Source organism: Mus caroli, chromosome 2, assembly GCF_900094665.2.
Source record: "Mus caroli chromosome 2, CAROLI_EIJ_v1.1, whole genome shotgun sequence".
In the NCBI taxonomy this organism is placed as follows: domain Eukaryota; kingdom Metazoa; phylum Chordata; class Mammalia; order Rodentia; family Muridae; genus Mus; species Mus caroli.
The window spans coordinates 79045027-79071783 of record NC_034571.1 but is presented as its reverse complement, the minus strand read 5'-3'; the positions used below and the strand labels follow the sequence as shown (position 1 = coordinate 79071783).

General features: G+C 48.4%; 1 protein-coding gene across 1 annotated transcript in view; it reads right to left on the bottom strand.

Annotated features, from left to right (window-relative positions):
• Window positions 1-22734, bottom strand: part of Slc43a1 (solute carrier family 43 member 1) — a 30477-nt gene extending 7743 nt beyond the window's left edge. The window contains exons 1-15 of the mRNA XM_021178483.2: window positions 22598-22734; window positions 22422-22504; window positions 21098-21264; window positions 12243-12420; window positions 12065-12120; window positions 11880-11956; window positions 9304-9396; window positions 7507-7640; window positions 6405-6583; window positions 5216-5362; window positions 5018-5053; window positions 4677-4830; window positions 2343-2484; window positions 2010-2083; window positions 664-787 (exon numbers count right to left, since the gene is read on the bottom strand). Coding sequence (XP_021034142.1) covers window positions 664-787; window positions 2010-2083; window positions 2343-2484; window positions 4677-4830; window positions 5018-5053; window positions 5216-5362; window positions 6405-6583; window positions 7507-7640; window positions 9304-9396; window positions 11880-11956; window positions 12065-12120; window positions 12243-12420; window positions 21098-21251 — 1548 coding nt within the window. The 5' untranslated portion in view covers window positions 21252-21264; window positions 22422-22504; window positions 22598-22734. The remainder of the gene's footprint in view (window positions 1-663; window positions 788-2009; window positions 2084-2342; window positions 2485-4676; window positions 4831-5017; window positions 5054-5215; window positions 5363-6404; window positions 6584-7506; window positions 7641-9303; window positions 9397-11879; window positions 11957-12064; window positions 12121-12242; window positions 12421-21097; window positions 21265-22421; window positions 22505-22597) is intronic.
• Between the last annotated feature and the right edge of the window lie 4023 nt (window positions 22735-26757).

Sequence of the window (26757 nt, the reverse complement as noted above, 5' to 3'; positions counted from 1 at the left end):
GGAGGAACCCTGAGAAAGGATGCCTCTGTAGGTCAATGGGAATGGGACCAGAGGTACCTGAATGCAGTCCCAGGGACCATGACCAGGCTAGTACCAACCTATGAGGAACCTTATGCCAACAAATCAATGGGAAAACCTCTTTCAGAACATGCATGAGGACCAGCGTCCACATCCCCCAAATCATCTAAATATTGTGTGGGAGTGGTGGGCCACCTGTAATTCCAGTTGCCTGGAGAAAAACTGCTTAACTAGACGACTCACACTGTTAAGTTCTGAATCCAACTAAAAGGCCCTGCCTCAGGGGATAAGGTGGAGAACAATCTGGAAATACTCCCAATGTCAACCATGAGCCTCCACATACACAGAAATACACAAACACAAGCATAGATACAGTCATGCACACTCACCACACACATGCTAAAGTTTAATAAAATAGAATACCAGCAGACTGTTGGAACCAGATCAGGAGAGAGACTGACCTGAGAAGTGTGGCTTTTAACACTCTGGGAAGGGTTCTGATGAAAANCCAGCCTGAGAGACCCAGATTAGATATCTCTAAGGCACCTCCTGGTTGAGATGCAAGGAGTGAGGGGTTCTAGCACACACCAACCCCTCCCCCTTCCCCAGTACTNCCCCTGGGCCCCATGTTCAACTGGCTCTCACCCAGAAGGGATCTCCATGCAGGGGTCCCACCATGGCCATGAAGAGTAGCTGTTGCAGCAGAGCAAACACGGCACTGATGAGAGACTGAAGACCTGTCAGTGTCCCAAAATGATTGGACGGGAACCTATCCAGAGGGACATCAAAGAGTCAGAGGTGAGACCCCCTGATGCCCAGCACCCATCCTGCTCCCTCCCCAGATATCACTGTGTTGGCCAGGAGTATTGTTCCTTGAAGAATTCAGACTCTGAATGTAGCCTTTGGTCCCTGCCCTCAAAGTTATATGCCACTTCAGAGCCAGCAGGCTGGGTTTAGTCACCTACTGCCTGTGTGGTCATTGTCACAGAGAAGTGGAGAACTGCTTGGAGACCAAGGTCTTGCAAATGGAGATGAGGTGGCCAGAGGTGACCATGCCAAAAGGACAAATAGATAATTAGTAATCCAGCCCATGTTAAAAGGAGAGTAGGCAGGTAGGCATAGTGGTGCATGCCCTTCATTCTGACCCTCGGGAGGGAGAAGCACACAGATCTCTAAGATCAAAGCTAGCCTGGTCTACAGAGTGAATTCCAGGACATCCAGGACTATACAGAGAAACCCTGTCTCAAAAGGGACTTGGGGGTGAGACTCCAAGTTACTAGAGTTGATTCGGATTTGCAGTGATCCACACTTGAGATGACACTAGGTTGGAGTGGGACTTAGGCAGGTAAGCTTGGGAAATGAGATGGGGGACATGTGACAGGTGAAGGCAAATGGGTTACAGATACCCTGGATATGAGTGTTCAGAGAAACGACATCAAAGGTGACTGAATGGCATAGCTGGGACAGTGCAGAAGGAAAGAGAGAAGCTGCCTTCTGCTGAGATGGCTCCAGGAAACATTAGCCAACCACATACTCAGAGCCTTCCCATGAGGGGATATCGCATGATGCAATCCATGCAGAAAAGTATGTCAACAGTGCCTTGAAGTTGGAATGAGGAGAGGAGGGAACCAAGGTTGCTCATTGAGATACTACAAGAAATCTCTACAAGACAGGGGTGGGGAGCAAGGCCACAACCCAGCTCCGGGGCCAAAACATTCATCAGAGGAGACTCCCATTTTCTTTAGGAAAGGCATCATAACTTTGGCATCTCTGTGAATAGGGCGTGGACTACCTGTAATCATTGAGTTCCTGCTATGAGATATGAACAGCCAGTTTCCATGACCACATCCCCCTCTGACAAGTCAATGCTGGGGGTGGGAGCGAGGCAGGAGCGATGCTGCTTTAGAACACTGGGTCCCTTTCAGCTCTGGCTAAGCATCCCTAACTATGCAGGCAAAGCTCCAGAAGGCAACTTGGTCCATGTGACTCACACAGCAGCATAGAGACCTCCACAGGCTGAGTGGAAGAAACCGCGAACTATGGTGTGCAGGACAAAGGCCAGCAACTGAAATCCGAGACAGAGAGAGAGAGGGAAGAAGGTCAGAAAGATCAAGGCAGAAAGAGGAGGGACCCAGGCCTTGCTGGGCCATCTACAGGGTTCTAACCTGACCCACCCCTCACCAACATGATCTACTAGGCATGCCTCCTGGAGCACCTAGGAAACAGACATGGAACAGAGCCATGCTTGTTGACCATGCAGATGCTGGTAGAGAATTCCCAGGGGGAAGTCCTAGAAATGGAGAGGGGCAGAGGAAAGCAGGTACCTGCAGGTGTAAGTTCTTGATGAGGCAGGCGATGCCAAAACCCACAAGCAGGATGTTGGTCAGGGTGAAGGCATTGATGGCATTGGTGAGCTTTTGTACCTTGCGGTAGCGTGGTCTGGTGAACTTGGTGCTAGCCCCATCTCTGAAAAAGAACAGACAGTCTCTAGCCGCTGCCTAGAACTCCCTGGAAGCACCTTGGTACTAGCCTGGCCCCACCCCCCCCTGCTGGTATGTTTGTAGTTGGGAAAGCATCAAAACAGAAAACCATTTCTCCATCTAGAGAGATGACTTAGTCAGTGAAGCACTTGTCTGGCAAATGTGAATCTCTGAGTCTAACCACTAGATGTCATAGATAGATAGATAGATAGATAGATAGATAGATAGATAGATACATACATACATACATACATACATACATACATACATACACATATACATATATTTCCCCTAGGAATTGCTAAACAGCATAGTGCACATCTTTAATCCTAGCAATTCAAGGCCAGTTTGGTCCACATGATGAGTGCTATCCTGTATATAAAAGTGCTATATACTTGTCAACCCAAAGCTGGGGAGGTACAGACAGGTGGATCCTTGGATCTCACTGGCCATTCAGTCAAGCTTACTGGGCTAGAGGTCCACGCCAGTGAGAGAACCTATTTCAAACTGAAAGCCATAGGCAATACCTGAGGAACAGCAGCCAAGGTTGTCCTCTGCCCTCTACCCACGTGTGTGCATGTTCACACGCATACATATTTATATACTCACCTGTAAAAAAAAAAAGGAAAAAGAAAAACATTTTTCTTTAAGTGTGGCTCCCTCATCTAACTAGATAAGCACCAACTTGAGGGGGCACTTAAGGTATAAATCTACAGACCTATCCCCAGAATGCAGAATGTCTGGAGGCCCAGGAAATCAGCCTGGCAAGTGTCCCAAGTGTGTCTCACACACACTGAAGTCAGAAGATCATGGGTGAGAAGGCAGGTACAGAAGGAATGCCTCATACCAACCGCCCCCACCAGCCTGAACAAAAGCAGATGCCAGTCTGGGCACAGTTTGGCATGACTGCCCAGGAATCTCCCCGGGTGGCATGGCCAAGAGCCCTGAGGCCAGCCCAGGAAAAAGAACATCAGGCTGGGGTGAGCACATGCTGCCTGTCTGTCCTGTCAGATGGGCTCTGTAAATGGGCTTTGATCATCAAGAATAGAAAGCAGGGGTCCAGAGAAAAAAAGGAAGCCACTGGGTCCATCCTTAGGTACCTTTTCTCCTAATCCCCTCCCCCAAATTCTCAGAGCAGATGGGTTCACAAAGGGCAAAGTTGTCATGATCCCTGAGTTCAACCCAACTTCAGTCTTCAGCCAACAAGATGCCCAGGATAACCCCAGGCCATCCTCTACTACAGCTGGCTCACTGTGTGTGAGCCCAGGTCATGACAGAGGTGATAGTCAGTTACTACTAAGACTCCATTACAGAAGACACAATCGCTTCTACCTTCACCTCTCCCCTCTCTCAGAACTCTTTTTGCCAGGAAGCCATCTGTCATATCTAAAGTAGTCCTAATATGGGCCACTTCATGCTCAGTCACACTGGCAAACCTGGAAGCAGTTATCCCATCCAGGCAGGACTTCGGATGGCAGAGCTATGGTAGGAAGCTAGAACAAAGCCTTATGAGAAATCCCAGACCAGAGACATCCAAATAAGGTATTTCCAGACTCCCTGCCCTTAACAGCCATGTGTAATAGTGAAGATTGGTGATTTGGGAACAAGGCAATGCATTCCACAGCAATAGAGAGCTAATAAACCAGCCCCCTTTCCCCTAGCCTTTGTTTTGAAGTTGCCTGGGTCTCACTCCGTAGCCAAAGTAAGCCTAGTCCTATCATGTAGCCTAGGCTGGCCTCAAGCTCATAGCAAGCACCTGCTTCAGCCTCCTACTTAGATAACAGGCGTAAGTACCCAAGCTTAGACCAGGTTTGTAGTGTATGCTTTATGGCACCGACTCAGGAGCCTGCTGTGTGCCTTCGGGCTGGCTATTTAGTGGTACAATCTCAGCTTCCTAGTCTGTCAAAGGAGGATCATCATGAACTCATCTCATAGAGATGCTGTAGGATTCAAAATTGTGCAAAGTGACTACTAGCACGTGCCCAACCCCCAACTACAGGCATTCATTATGCCAAACAGGCCATGCCTTCTCTAGCCTGTTTCCCCCATCTGTAAAACAGGGGAGTGCATTGCTCTCTCAGACCTCTTAGGAGACCGAAATAAGATGCTATATGCACAGACAAGGAGGAAATGTTAAGTGTTGTCTGGGGTCCTGTTAGCACCATCCCTAGAGATCACCTGGCATCTCCAAAGGAAGCACTCTCATTCAGGGTGCCCTCCGTTGGAGCATCCACACAGTCCTTGATGCGCCAGTCCATGATGTAGCCAATGAGGGGGCAGGTGAGAAGACACAACAGCTGCATGACTCCAAAGATGGAAGAGTAGAACTCAACTGGGCAAGAAGAGAAGAGGGGGTCAGGATGCCAGCATCTGTGTGGACACTGCCACCCACCTCCAGCAGAGGAAGACTGTGTCAGACCCAAATTCTCAGGACCCCAGGACTATGAGAATGAATCACACTCAAGGAATGGGACATATCAGGGTAAGTACGGGCCGGGGCTGTGCCTTCATCTCCCTACCTGTCTCCTCCACCTTCTGTCTCTGCTCATTCGTCTCTGTGGGTAGAGGAGAGACATGGTAATCAGACGCTTAGCCAGATGATCCTCTGAGCTGAGCTGCACATACACATACACATACACACACACACACACACACACACACACACACACACACACACCATGCTCCCACCCTTGCACAGGATTTCCAGAGAGCCTTACCACATTCCTTGCCACCAGTCACAATGAACTCCAGGATCTTGTTCATAGCACCCATATAGAAGATAACCCGAAGCTGGGTCATGCCCATAGTGACAAGGCTCCACAGGAAAATGGGGGAGCAGAGGCTCTTGCGGAAAGGGGCAGACTCTGAGGAGACAGTGGGTGGAAGGTCAAACACTTCTGCTGTTCAGCTCATATGGAACCAGTGTAACTATGATGCTGCGTGACTCCAGAGAGGAAGAGGACTCTTCAGAGACAAAAAAGCTGCAGGTACAGTGTGCTCTAAGCTCCTGGCAAGCTCTATAACAGCCCCCAAAGCATATTTCCAAGTGACCTCTAAATGCTTCCTGTGTTCATAGATTAGCAATATTTATGAAGCAGCTGCTATGAAACTCACACCTGATAAGCTTTGTTTTCAGCAAGTCAATTTTGCACCAACCTTTTTTTTTTTTTATTTTGAGATAGGCCTTCCCACAGTGAGGAAACTGCTGCTCAGACAAATAAATGATTAGCCTGAATGGCAGGGGGACCTGACTCAGGTTCCTGCTCTTAAGCATCCTCCTGTAAGATGGGCAGTGGGGATAATTACTATAATGGCTGGCCCCATGGTGCACCGAGTGAAGAGCTTTCCTGCCCATTGACTCAGACAGTCCTCGCTGGACAATGATTTAAGGCGTGAAGAAGGCCAGGGTGAGAACCAGTGTGCAATGTCATTCAATGGAGAATAGGACTCAAACTCTCACCTTCTCACTCCAGAGGCCATGCTCCATCCCCAATCGTGTAGCTGAGGCCCAGAGAGAGAGCACAAGAGCTAAGGTATCTTTGGAAATGAACTTCAGCTTCGTGCATCTCCTCCTGTGGCCAGCAGGGGGTGGAAGTATGCCAGACATGGGAAGGCCTTCCCTGCAAGCTCTCTGACTTGGCAGTGCCAGATGCAACAGGCACGGAGACTGGTTCCAGGTGGGTTGGGACAAAGACCCAGATACCTCCGAGCTCAGGAGATTTGCCTTATGCTGGAAGCTCCTTCTACCCACATCCAGAGGACCCAGCAGGGGTCCTGAATCTGAACTTGCCGTTGAGCTTTGACTTCTCCATCCATAACATCCGTAGAGGGTATTATGAAAACCACGGAGGGATGACACTGCACCCTCCCTGCCCACCATGGTTAGAAACCTGACAAGACACTCACTTTCAGGAGTCTTCTCTGAGGTACCAGGGATATCCGGGGATGAAATAAAGGCGTCAGCCCCCTCCTCCAGGCTGGGGGACTTCTGACTCAGCCGCTGACCCACAATGGTTACATGGGTGTAGAAGCGGTCACCTGTGACCTTGTGGTCCAAGGCTAACCCAACGAGTTTGATCTTCTTCCTGGCAACAGGCAGACCAGAGTGTGTGAGAGCTAGCTGTGCAGAGTCTAATGTCAAGGTCTAGGCACCATCCCAGCCTGTCCAAGGGTACTGAGCACCCCTTTATCTGGCCCTGACATAAGTTCCTTATTGCTGCCCCCATCTCTCTTGCTCCGAGCCTAACTTAAGCAGCTGCTTATACAGATACCCAGGAAATGAGGGCAGATGAGTATTCTTGGTCTATTCTCATGAAAGAGGGGTCATAGCAACTGCAGACACTGGCTCGGCCTGGTCCCCTCCAAACTTCAACTCACCTCTTCAGCGCTAGGACCTTTATCGAGTCTCTTTGTCATTAGCAGAGTTGGTAATAGCATCTATATCATACAGCTATCTGGCAGTAAGTACATACAGTAGTTACTCAAGGAATGCCAGCTTTTTGACTATTACCATACATATGTGCTAGGCTGTACAGAACCACCTCCGGCTGCTGCTGAATTGAAAAGGGGCTGGAGAAAGCTGTCAATCAGGTTGACTCCCCACCCCACCGCCAACCAAAAACAGTACGCTAAACTTCTTGGCAGCCTCCTCTTTTGGTCCATTTACCACAATTTCAGGAGTGGTGGTGGTGTCTCCTACTCTGACACCATCTCCTCCAAAGCCAAAGAGAATACTACCATTAATAGCAAAAAGTACATGTTGACCACCTAGTATGTGCTAGCTCAACTAGTTAAAAAAAATATCTGCAAACAGGTGGCTCAGGTGCAAAAGCAGAGCTGGGATATCTGAGGCCATTTGCAAAACTGAATTCCAAACCCATGTCTAACGCCAAAGCCAGTTCTGTCAATCACATCATCATAGTCCTGGCCTCAACCCTCTACAGCAGGGGTCAGGGGTCGGGGGTTGGGAATCCGCTTCACACTCCAACCTCCTCTCCCAGCCTCTCACGTGTAGTCAACTTCCTCAGGGGCAGGAAAGGCTTCTGCAGGCCAGTTGAGAGCACAGTTCAAAAAGACGAGACAGGCCAGGCCAGACCATGTGAACATGATGACAGTGAAGGGGACTCCAGCATCGTAGATCAGCTGTTGGGGAAGGACAGGCTATAGAGGAAGCCAGCTTGCCGGGGCCCCACAAAGGCAGAACCCTTGGAGAACTGGAGCCTTGCGTCGCGCTCCTTCTACCCAATTTGAAGGTGAGGAAACCAAAGCCAGAAATCAAAAGTAAGACCCAGAACACCTGCCTTCCCTTTCTTCACCCAAGCCCCATTAAAGGAGTGTGGAACCATTCTTTAAAAGTGCTGAAGGTGCCTGCCCTCCCCCCCCCCCAACAAGCCTTGAGACTCTCAACTACTACCTTGGAAAGGAATGCCAATTTTTGCCCATGACTCCATAAAAATTATTCACACACACACACACATGTTATTTCATATCATATGCTCAAGGGAAATTAATGCTCCAAGCTTACCCTTCCTCTGGCTAGCAGATTTCCTCATGGAGTGGCATCCAACCCGAGAAACCTTATCTCAATGTTCCCAAGAGCAAACAGGTTCACACAGTGAGGGAGGTGGGGTAATCTGGCAAGATTTTAATCCCAGAACAAATAGGTTCCGAATTGCTTGGGCTCTTGTGCAAATGGGTCAGCCCCTCTGATAAGAGAACTGTCTCCAATTGTCCTCCCTAACAGTCTCCTGCTGAGAGCTCTGGTAGAGGTGTGAGGGAAACCTTCACCTCTTCCAGGAGCTTGGGACTTGGGCTCTTTCCTTCTGGTGGCAAGACAGAGCTTCTATAGACAGCTCCCCTTAAGCATGTAGGAGTGATATCATAGGACACTCCTCAAGGTCACAAGGAGGTAAGCAAAAATGCCCCTGAAAGCAACAAACGGCCCAATTTTCAACTCTGAAGAATGATGGCACAGTCCAGTGGAAAGAGTGCTTTGGACCACTTGATGGAGGAAGAAGCCGAGTCCTCCAGCCCTACCCCAAGGGTCCACCAGGCTGGCCTGACCAAGATCTACTCTGGCACAGACATGCTTTTTAACCTTAGATTAAGTTACCCAGCCTCTCCAGCAGGGAGATTTAGTCAAAATATCTGGCCTTCTGGACTTAACACAACCTCTACCCTGCCCCATCCAATTCCTGTGGCAAAGCAAAAAGAGAGCACAGAGGAGTAGGGAAGTGGGTCAGTGGGTAAAGTTTGGATCTCACATAAGCAAAGGTGGGATGTGGCAGCATATGTCTGCCACCCAGGATGGGCTGTGGTGTGGAAACAAGCAGATACCAGTGGGCTTACTGGCCTGCTAAAACTGCAAGCTTCTTGTTCAGTGAGAAAATAAGAATATAAGATGGGGAGTGGGGGTGGGGGGAGGTGGTGCACGCCTTTAATCCCAGCACTTGGGAGGCAGAGGCAAGTGAATCTCTATGAGTTTGAGGTCAGCATCGTTGTCTACAGAGTGAGTTCCAGGACAGCCAGGGCTAACCAGAGAAACCTTGTCTCAAAAAACAAAAACAAACAAACAAAAAAAACCCCAAAACAACAACAACAACAAAGAACAAAAACAAAAACCAAAGAAAAACAAAGACAGAAAAGAAGAAGATGGAGAGCAAGAGATTAAGCCCCCACATCAACCTCTGCTGCTATAAGCATGGAAGAGCCCAACTGTAATGTACACACAGACAAACACACACAGTGAGGGGGGAGAAGGTGGGGGACAACCCAGCCTTCCCCAGCCCTATGAATAGTGCCATACCTTGATTCCAGGGAACGTGATGGCAGAAGACGCATAGGAGCCAATCATGAGGGCCATGAAAGTGGATCGCAAATTCCCAAACATGTTGGGCAGCTGAAGGAGAAGAATAACTCTTATGACTCAGTGAGGTGATAATATCGTCCCAAGCTCCCCTCTCTTAGCACTCTATAGGAAAGCTTGGAGTCGTTCCTCAAAGTGGCCTCCAGGAATGGTGGCCCCAAGAGACCTACAGGAGAGTCCCAAGGTAAAACCCCTTGGGGAATGTTTTCATTCTGACGGCTCTATTACACACTCAATGCGCTTGGGCACCTAACAGTGTTCCAGAAATATCCTTAGAGAGAAGTTTTAACTTTGCCTCATCCCAAGGCTACCTGGGTTTTTTACAATGCTGGAATAGGTATTAAGAAACACTGATCAAGGGACAGGAGAGCTCACAGATGCTCAATGTCCAGCACCAGGGTTTCTCAAAACTGTTTATAACTCTATTTCCTGACAGCCTTTTCTAGCCTCTGCAGGGCAACAGGCATGCACACCATACACCGACATACGTGCAGACAAAACACGCATATGTATAGCATAAATAGAAAATAAAAATAAATAACACCGACGTAGTCCAACTCATTTCCAAAGTGAGAACGCTAAAGCTGTGAAGGAAAGAAAACCACTCATGCTCACACCTTAAAGACTTCCTCCTGGCCCCATCAAGGTTGCAGCGATGGAGAACCCTCTAAAACAAAGGTGACCTTTAATCTTCTCTGAGGCCCAAATACCATAGCCTACAGGTTCTGCTGCACAGGGATAAATCACGGGAAAGAGCGGGCAGGTAAGAATGAAGCTGAGGTGGCTCTGACAGGCAAAGCAGGCCCGAATGCAACCAGTAATGAATTCATTCATCATCTGTTCTGCTCAGTGAACCAGGCCCTCCGGGAAAAAGAAGGCAAAGTCCTCCGTTCATCCCACTGTCTTCCAGTGTTAGATGCCACACGGAAACTAAAAACTCCACCAGAACAGAGGCTCAGTCGAAAGACCTCAAATAAAGATGAGGAGTAAAGCATTTAAACAGAGAAAGAAGCTGTCGCTGACCCGAAGAGAACTGTCAGGGAGAAAAAATAGGCTCCCATTAAAACAGGGTTTCCTGGTGCCCTCTATCTGTTACGTACACTGTCAAGGACACCAGGAAATGATCCCTTTACCAAAAGGGTCGAAGAGGCTCTGTCTAAGCTTGGCACTAGCGAGAGCTAACCACAGGGTGACCCTGGAGGTAGCATACTGGCAGTAGTTAGAGCCCACGGGCAGTCTGCAACAGCAAAAGGCTCTTGGTTAGGCTTGTCAGCGGGAGGGGGGGGGGGCAGGGCCAACAAGTGGTGGGGCGGGGCGGGGCCGGCGTCAGGCCCCACCATTGGCTGGATATTACCAAGGCGATGACCCGCTGAGGAGCACAGACTGTCTGGCCCTCCAATCCCCTCTACGACCCCGGGCAGGGTCCAGGTCAAGCCTCCTGTTCCAGCCCCAGAAGAGATTTAGAGACCTGAGCCAATGTGCACAGCGGGAAAGGGTTGCTGCACCGAGGGGTGGATCAGAAGGGATCAGCTTCCTTGAAAGTTGTGAAATGTCCCCGGCTGCAGTTAAAGGCAGCTGCTAGGATGAGAAATTCGGCCAAAACACCCAGTTTGGCCGCATCAGAGATAAACAACCAAAAAGAAAAAGAAGAAAAAGGCACAACAAGAAATTCCCTACCCCACCCCCACCCTGCTGAACTTTTAACCCTTATACCCACAGACATACATAAACATATAGAGTAAAACAAACACAGAGAGACTAATAGGTTGAGCCACATGAAAGGGTTAGTTTTGTAGGTCGAAGACAGTCAACTATTGGCAAATTCACACAGTCCAGGCTCACAGATGCATTTTCACACAAGCCCTTTAACACACACTCACTCCCCTATAATGTGGCAAAGGTCCCCTGGGCTCAGCTGCTCCTCTGCCCTCAGGACCACATTACCCAGTTGAGCTCTCTTTCCAGTATTAATTTATGACTGCTGACATGACTTATTAGTTTGCTTACTTATTGGATTTTCTGTTTAGTCCCCCATATGGAAGCTTCTGGAAGGTGAGGACATAGTCCTGTTTGTACTGTAGGCTCAGTGCGGGAACAGATCTCAACTGACAATACAGGCTCAGTACACACACAAAGTCTCACCCACGCACTGCCCCGTGCCTACCTACCCTCAGTTCCCCACCTGCATAGTCTCACACACAAGCACTTGGTCTGAGACACTCATCCTTTCTTGTGATTCTAAAGTTGTTTTTATTTATGTGTATGAGTGTGTCTGGTGTGCCTTATGTGCTGTCCCCTCGGACGCCGGAAGAGGGCGTTAGTTTCTCTGGGGCTTGAGTTATATAGGCAGTTGTGAGCTAGAGGCCTAGGGGTGCTGACAACCCTATCTGGTCCTCTGGAAGAACGGCAAATGTTCTGAACTGCTGAGCCATCTCTTCAGCCCCGTCTCACTCATTTCTAACCCCACCCACTCCCAGGTGTCTGGATGGCAGCCAGGGCAAATCAGTAATACTCACAGTGAGTGAGGTAAACGTTAAGCAGATGCCAGCAAATCCATTCAAGGACAGTGCCAGGAATATCAACGGGGACAAAACTGGGAAGAGAAAGAAGGGTAGATGAGGGCATTTGTGGAGCCATGAGAGTCAAGGTCCACCTTCATCTCACCCGTTCTAAAGAAGGCACACGAAGGCAGGTGGCTTACCTTCGGTGTCCCGGGAGGCCAAGGCCATGAGAGTGCAGGATGCGGCAAAGCAGGCACTGTAAGGACACAGAAATGTGGGGCATGTTTTTGTTTGTTTGTTTGTTTGTTTTGTTTTTTGCCTCCCTTCCTCTGCACCACCTTCCTGGCCCTGCATCTCCCCACAACCCAGCCACCTCACCTGCCCACCAGGCGCAGGGGCCTGGGCCCAAAGCGGTCCATGAGAATTCCCAGAGGCAGTGTGGTAGCACTCAGCAGGAAGGAGCCAACGGTGAAACCCAGGTTGAGCATCTTTTCCTGCTGGTCACAGCTTGTCCACTGATGCTGTTCATCTTGGGTGGTATTGGTCCTGTTCTCAGCTGAGGAGGGGAAGGGAGGGCTCAGCACATGCAACAGAATCAAGAAGCCCAGCCCGGAGGTCCTGCCTTCCAATCCAGGCCTCTAGCTTGAACCAACCAGGTGTCCCTGGAAGTAATAGGCTCTGTCTGGGGTGGGAAAGGAGCTCCCGAATGACAGCCATTAGCACCTGGCCCTGGGAGACTCACATACATTCTCAGTGTGAGGCTACAGCTAGCCCAGTTGAGAAAGTGAACGCATGGCATGTAAAGTTATAATAGTCGCCGGAGAACACCAGTGAGGAGCACCCCAAATCAGTGACTGGTTCTTTAATTCTCGCAATAAGAATGCACATAAAAAGTAGACGCCTTCTCAGCAAATGATATTACGATAGTAATAGCTTGTATTATTTAGCACTTAACTATGTTCCAAGCACTGTTCTGCACAGACCTTGTAAGTCACAACAAGACCCCATTAATAAAACATCCCAGCCCCCCACATGAAGACGCCAATGTGCTGCCTTCCGAGGGCCGAGCTCAGCTGTGAACTTGGGAGCTGTAACGAAGTAGAATAAAGGGGAAAGAGGGTGACTTTACTTAACTCTGTGCACTGAGCCACAAGGTGGTTGCCTCCGAATTGTTTCTGGGCAGTGGTGCCAGGGGAAATCAGGGCATTACCTGGGAGACAGACCAAACAGGGTCTTCATTCCCATCGTCCACCTGACTAGCTATGGAGTCTTGACCTGGGAAACTCTCACTCTCTGCCCCAGGCCCCTCGTCTGCTAACAAGGGCAGAAAATGAGCAGCCTCCGCTGGAAACAGTGAAGAGAGTTCTGCAGAGTTCCTGGCCCAGGGGAAAGGGCTGAGGCACATTCCAGAGCTCTTGAAATAGCAGACAGTGAGGTTGAGCCCAGACCCACAAGATCCTATCCTAGGACTAGAAGCTCTGCAAAAGGCTCATCATGGGGAACAAATGGATGCTGATTTAAAGGGTGAGGTGAACGGCTCATAATCATTCATGCATGAATTCCCAGTCCTCAAGAGGCTGACATGGGATTGGTTTGAGGTCAGCCTGAGCTACATAGTGAGTTCCAGGCCAGCCTGAGCTATGCATGAGACTCTGCCTTGAGAGTGAGAAAGAGACAGAGACAGAGACAGGCAGACTGACAGAGAGACAGAGAATCATTAACTAAAAATACAAAAGTAGTGAGTTCTGTAAGGAGAATGGAAGGGTATGATTGTTCCTGGGTGCTGGAAAAGAGGATGGTTATTGACCCCTGACTTCAAGTTGCCAAAGGACCTACAGGTAGCATGAGGGAATGATCTGTGTGTTAACATTAAAAAGAACATAAAGAGTGCATCGTAAAAGCAGGCTACTAAGAAAGGAACTGCCTTGAGCAGTAACAACTGCCTGAGAGGCCAGGGAAAGGGCTAAGGCGCCTGGAGGAAGAGGGAGGGGGCTATACCTCTCAGCCTTTGAGGGCCATGCTAACCCTCTTACTTATCTATCTTCACGATCACCATCCACTTCACCACTGGGTTTGTCCATAAGGGTTTATTCTACACCTGATTACTGGACATTTGCTGTACACCAGCATTGTGTTAGAGAAAGACAAGTCAGACCCAAGGCCACAAACACGTGACCACCACTGATTCTCTCCCTGCCCCTGTTGTGCTGGGCTGGCAGTAAATTGGGTTGAGTGTCACTTTAAGTTAAAATCCAGTTTTCTAGTTCATTAACAACTTGGGCTCTCACTGGGCATGGTAGGGTGCAGCCACAGCCCCAGCTACTCAGGAGGCTGAGGTAAAAGCTACTGGACGCAGGAGCTCTGGGCCAACCAAACCTGAGCAACATAAAAGAAAGAGATGGAGAAAGAGAGAGGGGAGGGAGGGAAAGTCAGGAAGATCTAGCTGTTCCTACTGAAGAGGTAGCCTCCTCTTTTGCCAGGGCTGTCCTTCTTGAATAAGTTTATGTCTATGTCACAGCTCCCAGATGCTGGCTGTCTTAACCCTGCTCTGCTTGCCACCTTTATTATCATCTGCCTGCCCTTATATGACACTTGAATGTGTAGCCCCCAAGTTAGAGACTGTCCCTGCCTTTAAGTCAGGGACTTAAATCGAAGGCCAAGCTCCCTTCGAAATAATTCCACTAGCTTGCACCTAACACCTGCTTTGTGCCAGGTTGTTCACGCAACATCTCAGTTACTCTTTACAACATCCCTAAAGAGTTAATACAGCAGTCCTGATTACAGATGATGAGGTTTCCAGAAGCAAGAACACTCAGTCACCCAGCAGCCTACAGCAGCCTCCAATTCAAACTCAGAATGATCTCCAAAGCCAGCAGAGATTCACCACACCACCATCCTAGCTGTCCCACAGGCCAGCTTGAAAACTTCCCCAAGTGGATTCTATGTCAGTGAGTTTGTGTACTCTGGAACAGGATCCAGTCCAGTGGATTGCTAATGGCCACTCAAGGTCCACTAATACCTAAGTTCTTCTGGTTTAATCAATCAACTTCTTGTGAGTTCAATATGAGCTAGTTCCTAAAGCCTGATCACTCTGAGTGGCTGGTTAAAGGTTCTTCAGTCATGACAGCCGCAGCAGAGTAAGTCTTTGGGATCCAACTGCCCCACTTTCATAGGCAGATGGGACATGGGGAGGGGGAGGGGACGGGGAGAGAATGTACTCAGTAAGTAGAAATGTGCTCAGCAGTTGGATTAAGAATCAAGGAAAAGGGGCTGAAGAGATGGTTCAGCGGTTAAGAGCATTCACTGTTCTTCCAGAGGTCCTGAGTTCAATTCCCAGCCACCACATAGTGGCTCACAACCATCTGTAATGCCCTCTTCTGGTGTGTCTGAAGACAGGGACAGTGTACTTACATAAAACAACTAAATAAGTCTTTTTTTAAAAAAAGAATCAAGGAAAAGCAGATGACCAACACTGTTCCCAGCCAGCCCTTGTTTGTTCCTTAATAGCTGGGTAACCTTAGCGACATTAAAGTTGGCCATATACACTACATGGGCATTCAAAGTAGGGTTAGGTAGTGTATGGAATCACTTCTGAGGTTTCAATTACTAGTTATTTGTGCATTAAAAACATGGGAGTATATGTGTACTTCTTAGGAATAGGTATTCCTGTATAGATACCTGTGCATATAAGACATCAAACCCAAGGTTGCATCACACTTTAAATAACAGTAACTATGGCACTCAGAAATTATAAAATTACAATGGTGACTTGTAGATGATCCTGTCTGGGAAACCCTGGAGATTAGATCATGGTTAAGCATGCATCTCTAGTCAAATCTTGGCTTCGATAGGTATGCTGCAAAAATTCTCTAAAGACTTGCCCCACCTCTGAAATGGTGACAGTGACCTGAAACACCTGGATCTGACCATGGCCTAAGCCCCACACCTACAGAGCAAATTTTAAGTGATTTGATTTATCTCCTAATCCATGTTTGCTTCCTCATGATACTTTCCTGCTGGTGACATAGTCACACCACCAAAACACCTCAGGACGAAGTTCTAGCTGGGAAGGTCTTGTCTATGGCCCAAGGGAAGGTAATGTTGGAGCCAAGTCCAGTGCTCCAAGATAAGAAGTTTAAAGAAAGACCAGATGCTAACTGGAAAAAAAGAGAGAGAGTGGTCTCCACAGAGTGAGATCCTACCCAGCCAATCCTGCAGCCAGTGAAAGGAAAAGACCTGAGGGATTTTGATATCTAAAACACATCAAAGAGTCAAAGTTTATGCACCAGGAGAGGCCCAGATTCCAGCCCCACCGGGCAACAGAACTTGGCAACTTCAACCTCTTGGTTAAAGAAGAATAATTGTAAAGAGTCTATGGAATCTTCCTCTTCAGTTAAGGAAAGCCACGGAGAACAGGCACGTGGCAAGAGTCTCTCTCCATGGAGGCCCAGAGAGACCATTTCATGGAGCTGTGAAGGTGAAGTCTCGATTGCACTGGAGACCCTAAGATATTGGATAAGCCATGGGATGTCTGCCAAGGAGAGCCACTAACAGGCTGTGGAACAAATCCAAGAGAGAGAAGTGTGTTGCAGTCAACAAAGTTGGAAGAAGTGGGAGATCTGAAGAGCCTTTGATAACTGACAGGAAGTAACAGGATTAGAGTTTGCCCTCCTGTGTTTCCTGCTTTGGTCTAGTATTTCCTCAGTATGCTTCTATCCTGTTTTTGGAATGGTAATGTATATTCTGTGCCGTTGTATGTTGAATTATGTAATTTGATTTTTGATTTTGACAGGGGTTACAGTTAAGAGATTGCCAAGCCTCCGAAGGGACTTTTTTTTTTTTTGAAGTGTTAAGAGAGTTATTGACTATGGGGACTTTGGACTAAATGTATTTTGTATTATGATGTGGCTATAAGCCTATGGGGGCAGAGGATGATATGTGGTGGTTTGAATGAGAATGGTATTTGAATGTTTGACTTCAGGTTAGTAGAACTACGTAGGAAGGATTAGGAGGTGGGTCACTAGGGGCGGGCCTTGAGGTTTCAAAATCCCATGGAAGACCCAGTCTATCTCTCTCTGCCTCCTTCTTATAGATCAGATGTAAGCTCTCAGCTACTGCCCAGTGCCATGTCTGCCTGCTGCCATGCTCCCTGCCATAATGGTCATGGATTCACCCTCTTATACTATAAGGAAGTCCCTAATTAAATGCTTTATTTTATAAGTTGCCCTGGTTATGGGGTTTCTTCACACCAAGAACAGTATCTAAGACAGCTGGACTGCTCTAGATCAATCCTCAGCTATCAATGGTTGGGACACTTGAGCTTTTCCCATGAGGCTTAGTAACAAAGTTCTACGGTTACTTTGTACCCTCCTCACAAAGGTGGATGTGGGGATAGAGCCCACAGAGTCGCACTTGTTAAGGAGACACTGTGAGCCTCAGCAGTAGTCCTTGCTCTCCTTACCAGCTGAGTGACTATAGACACATCACATCTCCTAGTTTCGGTTTTCTGTCCCCCAAAATGGGGTTATAATAATACTGACATCACAGATTTACCATGAGATCGAAAGATCTAACAAATAGTAAATATTTAACAACCATTAGCATTCTTTTGTTATTTTGTTAATGTGTTACAAACTGAAATGGCCCTGATCAAATTTTGAGTAACAGTCCCCATTAGCTCTTACCCCAGAGTAAGAAAGACAGCGGAGAGACCCTGAAAACAGACAGTGTGACCAAGGAACCCCAAAGCCTACACAAATGTCAACCTCAGTAATGAGCGTCACACTCGTTGAGTTCTTCAACTGTTTGTTAAACGACATCATTTGAGACTTGCATGGCTCTGTGACAGAAAGCTAACAGCTCTCCAGATGGAGACCATTAACGAACATCACAACCATTCAGAACGCAGAGGGCGAGTACCCGCGTGGTACCCAGCCCCAACGGATTCATCCACCGTACAACTCCTAGACCTAAGGCAGAAGATGCCTTCTGGAAGAGGGGATAGAGAGATTGTAAGAGCCAAGTTTGCTGTGAGACTGCATCTCCTAGAAATGTCAGGGAAGACTCATGATGAATGAGGCACCAGAAGGATTGTTTGTGATCAGATAGCATGAGCAAGACAGAACCAGAACGGAAAACACCCATCCCATCCGTCAGCCTGCAGGGCCCCTTACACGAAGGGGCGGGGAGAGAGATGCTCAGCATTGATGTCCTTTCCAAAAGTGCACAAATATGTTCTGGGGGAAAGGACAAGAGTTCGCTTAGCTCACCACTAGTGCTCAGAAACAGCCAGACCCAACCACACACCCACTTTCAAGTAACTCAAAACATCAAGTCGGGACTTCATAAGTCCAAGGATCAACACTCAAACCACAAAACTAAGAAAACACAGGTGCAAATTTTTGTGACCTCAAATTTAGCCAACGGTTTCTTAAACAGGATGGTGTAGCAGAATAAGAATTAGGCAAATGAAATTTTATCAACATTAAAAGGGATACACACCAGAAAAAAAGAAAAGAAAGAAAACTATATGAAGGACTTAGATCAGGTAAGGAACTCTGATAGGTCAATAATGAAAAAGAAAGACCTAGGCATATGGCTCGGTAGTAGACTGTGCATTTGCTTAGCAGTATAAGGCCCAGGGTCCAATCTCTGAATAAATAAACAAGCAAATAACACAACTTAAAAGGGGAAGAAGAAGCTGACTAGATGTTATTCCAGAGAATAAGCCAACAAAAACACATAAAAAACATTCAACCTCAGTAGCCATTAGGGAAATGCAAATTAAAAAAGACAGTCAACAACCAAAGCTGAGGTTGTGGAGAAGCTGCAAGCCCTCACGCGCTGCTGGTGAGAATTTAAAATGTGGTTATCATCTTGGAAAACATTAAAGTTACCTTCATGACCCAGCAAGTCCACTCCAAAATAAATACATAAACACGGGAGTATTAGCCGTAATAACCCAGGTGCCCATTAACTAATGAAGAAAATGTAGTCAGTCCACATGATAGAGAACTACTCTGCTATTAAAACAACAACAACAACAACAACAACAAGGCTTATATGTGGAACAAGGATGAACCTAAAAAAAAAAAAAACATTATGCTGAGTGAAAGAAATCAACCACAAAAGACAAAATTCCATTTATAGAAAACGTAAAAAAGAAAACGTTCCAAACAGGTATAGCTGGTATTTGTCATAGCCAATCTCTGACAGAAAGCAAACAAGTGGTTGCCTAGAGAGAGAACGGAGAGCTGGTGTTGGTCATGGTACAGTGTGGCTTTGGGGGATACGCATATGCTCTAAAATTTGTGGGGATGACTATAAAACACTGGATATTCTTGAAGCTATTATATTGTATGTTACAAATGAGAGACTTATACATATCCCAGGCCCTTAAAAGTTCTGGGGGTGGTAGACATGTTGTAAATATTGACTTGTGATAATTACTAGAGTGTATATATTTATCAAACATCATCAAAATGTACAAGGTAAATCAATTTCTCCTAAAGAATTCTTAGTGAAAGCTTATTACCTCTAAGGACAGAAGACAGGGAGAAGCCACTGGATGGGTTATAGCAGACATCAAGGCCACCAGACAACAAAGGGATGGTGCTCTCTAGTCTCCAGAGAAAGCTCAGAGGGATTTGAGCTCCTGTGTGTGGGGGTCCCTAAGGACCCACCTGGTCCTCTCAACCATCCTGAAATGCAAGCCTATCATTCCATTTCAGACTTCTTCCTCAAGGAATCCACCCTGCCTTCCTAGGCCTCACACTAACTCCATCATCTCCAGCCCCAGCCCTCTGTAACTGGGGCCGGGCACCTGGGCAGAGTGCCATAGCTGGGTGCAACCCACTGCTTCCTTAGAGATAACTTCAGCAGGGGTGGGGCAGCCCCACAGTATAGCTGGAGCTGCAAGTAAGGATAGATATCAAGACCTCCTCACCTCCACCCTCAAGGAAATGGTTTTCCATCCTCCCACACTCACAGGCTAAGCAATGAGGCAACAGGTTGAGCTGAGGAGTCAGGAGAAGCCAGAAGGACATTCACATGTGTGTTGAGACTTAGTCATCCAGGGAACTGATGTTACTATTGTTTCTAGGTAATGGACACTCAATTTGCAAGGAACTCACTGGTTAAATGAGATGGAAGCCGGGATTCAAATCCCTGCTGGCCTTCTTTCCACAACATGGATGTGGGAAAAGAGACAGGAGAGACATCAAACTGCACACCACACAGCCCCTTCACTGAGCACAACACTCTCCTTTCCAGAAAAGAGAAATATCCACCAAGTCCCAGCCACTAAGTGAAGCACTCCCTCCCTGACAGATAGATGCAGACAGGCAGCCTCTGGCTGCACTAACTGTTCTCAAAGAGTTTAGAATTCCCACTCCAGGTCCGGGTCACTTTACACAAGACCAAGGTGATTGGTGTGGAAAACAGAAACAAACGGTCCACAAATATCCATTCTAGAGGAAATAAGGCTTTTAACTTTGTACAAAAGGAATGATTTGTAGAACTGAGCACTCCAAGGTCCTGAAAAGACCAAGAGTATAGGTCTTTCATGTCCATACTCCAGTTTGTGTACTTCTGCTTGATCTCATTAAGAACTCTCTGTGGGGCTGGTGAGATGGCTCAGTGGGTAAGAGCACCCGACTGCTCTTCCGAAGGTCCAGAGTTCAAATCCCAGCAACCACATGGTGGCTCACAACCATCCGCAACGAGATCTGGCGCCCTCTTCTGGAATGTCTGAAGACAGCTACAGTGTACTTACATATAATAAATAAATCTTTAAAAAAAAAAAGAACTCTCTGTGTATTGGTGATGTAGTTCAATGCTTGCTAGCACACACACACAAAAGACCTGTTTAATTTGAGCATTCCTTAACCAGGTAGGTGCAGAACTTCTAAGAGTCTATGGACTACTCTAGACAGAAGGTTGTTATAGGCAATCAGTCTCAGGATATGGATGCCTAGTAGGACTTTGGCTTTCACTGGCCACTGAATCAGAGAATCCTGACAGAGTGGCATGTGAAGTTTGAAGAGATCATGAAGTGAGGCTGTCCAATTCCTAGCTGCCCAGTGTTCCGGTCTTGGGCAGCCCTGCTTTGTCGCTTTGTCTCTGCCTGACCACCTGTCCTTGTTTTCCAACTTCCTGCCACCTCCTTCTACCGTCCCTCGTCCCTCGTCCCTCGCAGTCTTCACCTCCCACCCCAACACCCTTCTCAGATATACCTGGGCACAGGCTGGAATAGAAGCCTTCCTTCTTGAGCATGATCAGCAGGGAGGCCCAGCCCAGGAGCACCGCGGAGAAGAAGAGGTTCTCCACCACAGCGGTGCAAGCCATCCACCAGCGCCTGCCGTACGCCTGCTTCAGCGTGGGAGCCATGGTGGCCGAGACTCTGCAGAGAAACAGAGCGCTCAGAGAAGGGCTTCCTAGCGGCCCTTGGGAAGGGTAATCCATCATGGTGGCTCCTGAGACCCCTGGAGCCAAAGAGATGGAGCCTTCATGGAGGCCCCATAGAGCCCGGTGCTGCGGAGCTGGCTCCGCGCGCTCTGGCAGTGCCAGGAGCGAACGCGCCACTGGCCCGCAGGGCGCTATCAGGAACCAGAAAGGTCTGGTCTGAGCGAAGCAACTTCCTGGCGCGCTGCCGGGCTTGCCTACCCGGGCCAGGGCGCCCCGATCCCGCTCCAGGAGACAACCCCCCAAGTTCCCAAAGTCTCTCAAAGTCACCAAGGGGCAGACCGTGCTCTGTAGCCACCTCTGGCCCACAGCTAGCCAGCCTCTAGGCGCCAGATCGGATTCTCAGAAGCAAGCAGGAGGCGGAAAGGGAAGTCTAGGGCTACCCCGAGACCCTCTATTCTAGTTACGCCTTTCATTCTACTCCTCCTCTCCAGAGCCGGGGTAGAAAACTTCCTCCCGCCTGACACAGCCGGCGGCGCTCGTCCTGTCTCCTGGGCCAATCCCACGGCTGCCACGTGGAGGGAGACCCTGGGCGGGCCCCGTGGCGCCTCCGCGCGCCCCTCATTCTGCCGCGCGCCTGGGAACGCGCCAGCCCCTCTGTCCCTGGGAGGGGGCTTGGGCTCCGGCAGGAAGTCCGGTGCCTGCAGACTTTATAAGGACATACTTTATAAGGAGGCAGATGGGGTGGCCGGCGGGCGGGTGTGTTTACCAGAGGGAACGAAGAAACCCGAGCCCGCCAGGGCCGCGGTAGCCACCGCCAACAAGGGAGGCGATCTGACCCGGGGACCCGAAGCAAGACCCGGGCGAGCCGAGAGGAAATGATCAGGGGAAGAGCAAACAAGAAAGACGAAGGGAAAGAGACCCTTCTCTAAGGGGTGGCCCAGCCCCTCATCTGTGAAACGGGGCTTTTGAATCAGGGATCCCCGAGGTCCCATCCTATAATGACAACCGTGGTTCTAAACAGAGTGGAAGAGAAGAAGGGGAGAATGAAGGGGTCGGACAGAGGGAGCAATGTGCCCAGAGACTCAGGTAACGGACGCTTCACAGGGACCTGCAAGTGTGGCTGGGTGACTTTGAGCTGCGCTAGCTGCTCACCTGTCCCGGACAAACTTGCCTCCCGCAGCTGTTGACACCCGGAGTAACACAATTCTCCCCGGCGCTTCCACACTCCGGATCTCCTGAAACCCAGGATCCCAATTCCAAATCGCATCCACGCGGGGGGTCTTCCCTGCGTGCCAGACCCAGCGGGCCTCGGAACCCGCCGGTCTCACCTCGTCTGCGCCCTCGAAAGAAGCAGTGGATCTGGGAACCGTCCGGGGGCCACAGATCAGTGAAGCGGGGAAGCCAGGGCATGGACTACGCGATCTGCGGAGTTGATAGCTGTATTTACAGGCGTTGGGAGCAGCGCCCCAAGGTGGGGGCGGGGGTTCCCGTCCTTCCCCACCCCTTAGGTCGAGTTTCATGCACACGTGACTCGCCTGTTGGTCCCCAGATACTCTTCTTACCCAGTGCGCCCGGGGCACCTAAATTTCCACTCTCAACCCCCAGCTTCTCTGTTGACCCCCTGAACTAACATTTGACAGCATTGTCTACATCTTTGTTCAAAACAACCAAAAACTTGGCTGAAGTTAAACTGGATGCTGGAAAGGCTAGGGTGGGGTCTTGAACTGTGAAGTCGAAAAGGATTCTTTTCCAAAAGAGTCGGGAACTCTTTTGGAGTTTATATGCTCCAATTAAGAGCCTGCATTTTGAAAACTGTCTAGCCCGAGTTACCTTGGGCAACTTAATCTCTCAAAGCTTGTTTCCTTCTCTATAAATTTGGATAACAGCATTTGCCGGCCTGTCAAGAGGAGATAGAATTAGGATGCAGTAGTAATTAATGCTGGGTACACTTGACTTGGTGAGCATAATAAATGTTCATTGTTGCCGCTGTTGTCATTATTTCGCAAGATTCAGTGATCAGGTGCTTCCTGTCGCTAAATGATTGATCTTTTGGTAAATCATTCAGTCCACCTGGCCTCAATTTCCCCATCTGTAAAACAGGAAAGGTATTCAGTACTTATTTGGACAGATTAAGGAAGTAATTATGCTGAAGGAAAATACGGATATGGGTTAACTCCGTGCATTAAGAGTGAAAAGGAGAGACCAGAGGTGGTGGTGCATGCATTTCATCCCAGCACTCAGGAGGGAGAGGCAGGCCTGGTCTCAGGGCAGCCTGGGTTGTTACACAGAGAAAGCCCTGGGGTTGGGGGCAGGGAGTGGGAGGTATGGCTGGTAAAATGCTTGCTTAGCATGTCTAAGCCTGAAGGTTTGATCTGAAGTACAGCACAAAGCAGGGTTAGTGGCGCATGTCTGAGAGGTAGGGGCAAAGGGATCAGAAGTTCAAGGTCGTGATCAATTTGCAAGAGGCCAGCCTGGGCTACAAGAAAGCCTGTCTCAAAAAAAAAAAAAAAAAAAAAAAAAAAAAAAAAAAAAAAAAAAGTGTGATTCACAGAGCTCTGAAGAGCCTGAAACAGTGCAGAGTTCCACAAAGGTAGCCAGGAAGGAGCTGCTGAGCCACCACACCAAAAATGGAGCTGACATTGCCAAGTGACTGCGACGTGATGGGCACTTTCCAGAACAAAAGTTATTAAATATGCAGCTCATCGAAGAGTGCTTCAAACCTCACATGTTCTCACACAGAGAGTAAACAAGATTTGCAGCTAGACCACAGAGACTGGAGGCAGGCTTGTCTGGCTGGGAAGTTTTCTGGTGTTTTCATTCCTGTGAGCCAGGTGAAGGAACAGCAAAGCAAAAGCTTGGCAGTAGAAAGGCACGGGAAGTTCTCTGGCAAAAAAGTGCGTGTCAGCCTTTGATGGTTTTACTTCTTAAAATGCCTCGCTGGCTGCAGAGTAAGGGGTGTGGCTGAGCAATTGAGCTCTCGAATATGTATGTGTTCCAGTCCAGAAGTACAACACACACACACACATACACACGCACATACACACACATACACACACATACACACATACATGCACACACATACACACACACATGCACACACATAAACATGCACATACACACACAAGCATATATATATAGATATATACATACATATATATATGCTTCTACACGCTTGACCTCAGGGTCAAATTCCTTAGCTCAGTACAAGGGACCCCACAGGAAAGGTTCTAACTCAACAGCATCACCACCTCTTGATGACCACATTGAAACATTAATCCACTATCTATGGAGATGCTTTGTCGCACTGAAGTTTCAGTGAGGTTGTGAGTCCCACCAGTAAGACTTTAGTGTCCATGAACTCCTGTGTTTGGAAGGCTTGCTACTCCAAGTTCCATCTGATGCTCCCATCTTCCGACTCCTGTGAAGTCAGGAGCCTTTGTTCTGTTCACCGCTTGCATATGCAGAACACCTATGAGCAGATGTGTGGGGCGGAGCCCGGCCAGCTGGTTTCACACCTTCCGGGCTCAGCACCTGCTCTTCCTTCTTGTAGGGGTGGCAGATTCACTTCTTCTTTTCCAGTTCACTCCTCCTTACAGCACTCTCAAGCTTCATCTTCATTTGGAAGCTGCCATTCCATCCCCAATGACTATGCTGATCCCTTAGGAAGCGCCCCTCCCCCGCCCCGCTAATCTAAAATGAAGACTTTCTTTCCTTCTTCCCCTTCCCCACTCCGTGGGCTGGAAGCCTGTTGGGCGCAAAACCAGTCATGCTGTAGGTAGCTTGTATGGCTGCTGCTGCCTATGGCAGACCTGGCGTACAGTAAACTTCAGCTAGACATGTGTTGAATAAATGAGAAGGGAGTGGCAGGAAACAATGCTGGTAAGGAAGCCTCGGATGACTTTGAAATGATCTCCGTGAAGCTAAATACTTACAGTAAAAACAACACAAAAACTGAGTTCTTTCGTTTTCTTCTTTTGGTTTTGTTTGAAAGGGACAGGCATGGTTAATGTTTAATGAAAGGAGGGCATATTGGGAAGGAAGGCTTAAGTAGGTAGGAAGCCTATATAATAGCTGATTGGAGAATGTCAGGTACTGTCACACACACACACACACATAAACACACATACACACACATACACACACACACACACACACACACACACACACACACTGCACTCAAGAAGCAGAGGCAAGGCTAGTTCTAGGCCAGGGCTACAGAGCAAAACGAAGACCAGCAAACAGCGGGTGGGATGGTGGTGGAGAGACGGCTCAATCATTAAGAGTAGTTGTTGCTCTTGCAGAGGACCTGGGTTGGGTTCCCATCCACCCACATAGCTGCTCACAACTTTCTGTGATGCTAGTTTCACGGAACTCAGCGTCCTCTTCTGGCATCCACAGGCTCTGCAGGCATATGGTATACACTTCATGCCTGCTGGCAAAACACTCAACCAACACACATAAAAATACAAATAAATAAATCTTAAAGATTCTATTCAGGAGAGCACCTGAGGTTTGGGGAGGCTGAACAAGGGCCATGGTGGGAGTGTATAACTGGGGAATGTACTCCGGGAGGGGAGTTGGACCCAGTCAGGAGCTCGGGAAATGGTCTTTAAGGGTAATGTGTAAGTTGATGTCTGAAGATAGCTTTAAGGGAAAGACTCAGCAGCCTTTATCAGTCCCTAAGAGAAGGAAGCCTCCTATGCAGAATTCAGTTCCAAAAACTGCAGGTATGCACACAGAGGGAGGGGGTTGTAGCATAGGTCATTGCCGAAAGCTGCCCTTCCAAGCCTGCTGGACCTTCTGGGGCTCTGAGGGTTGCTCAGCAGTTTAAAGCGACCATTTCCTTTCCTCTCTTGCTCCCATTGTAGCCTAATCAACAGCAGCAGCAGGTCTTCCCCCGGCTTATGTGACAAAAATGGAGACACCCCAGATTCTGTCCTGTGACGCCCTCTTTGCATTACCCTGTAGCTCCCGCCTTCTCTCCATACACTGGCCTTCCTGAGCCCTTCTGCTCACTGAGCCCACAATGGACCCTTGCAACCTGGCCTTCCCAATTCTGCCCCACTTGACCACACATATAACCAGCATGATTTACTGGTAAAAATAATTTTATCTGGCTACTGCCTTTGAAATATCTTCTGTGTCTTTCTGTTAGTGGAGTTAGGCAATTTCCATAAGTGCCCGATTCAATAACTTTCCAGACTCCACCTGTTTTGTGGTCTATGTAACATTTGCGCTTTAATGTTCTGTGATGAACTCATCAAGATGTGCCTGACTCCTCTGATGGACTGTGCACCTCTCAGGGCCAGTGCATGGTGTGCCTTCCCTCTGCCTCCCACCCTCCAGAGCCCCTGCCCGGTAAATCTTAGTCATCCTTTGAATCTCACTAGTTTATCGTTTTTTGGAGCATGTAGCCTTCTCTGAATACCCAGACTGGAAGCACAGTCCTTCTCACCGCCTCATTGCTCTTTGAACATCTTTTGTAACA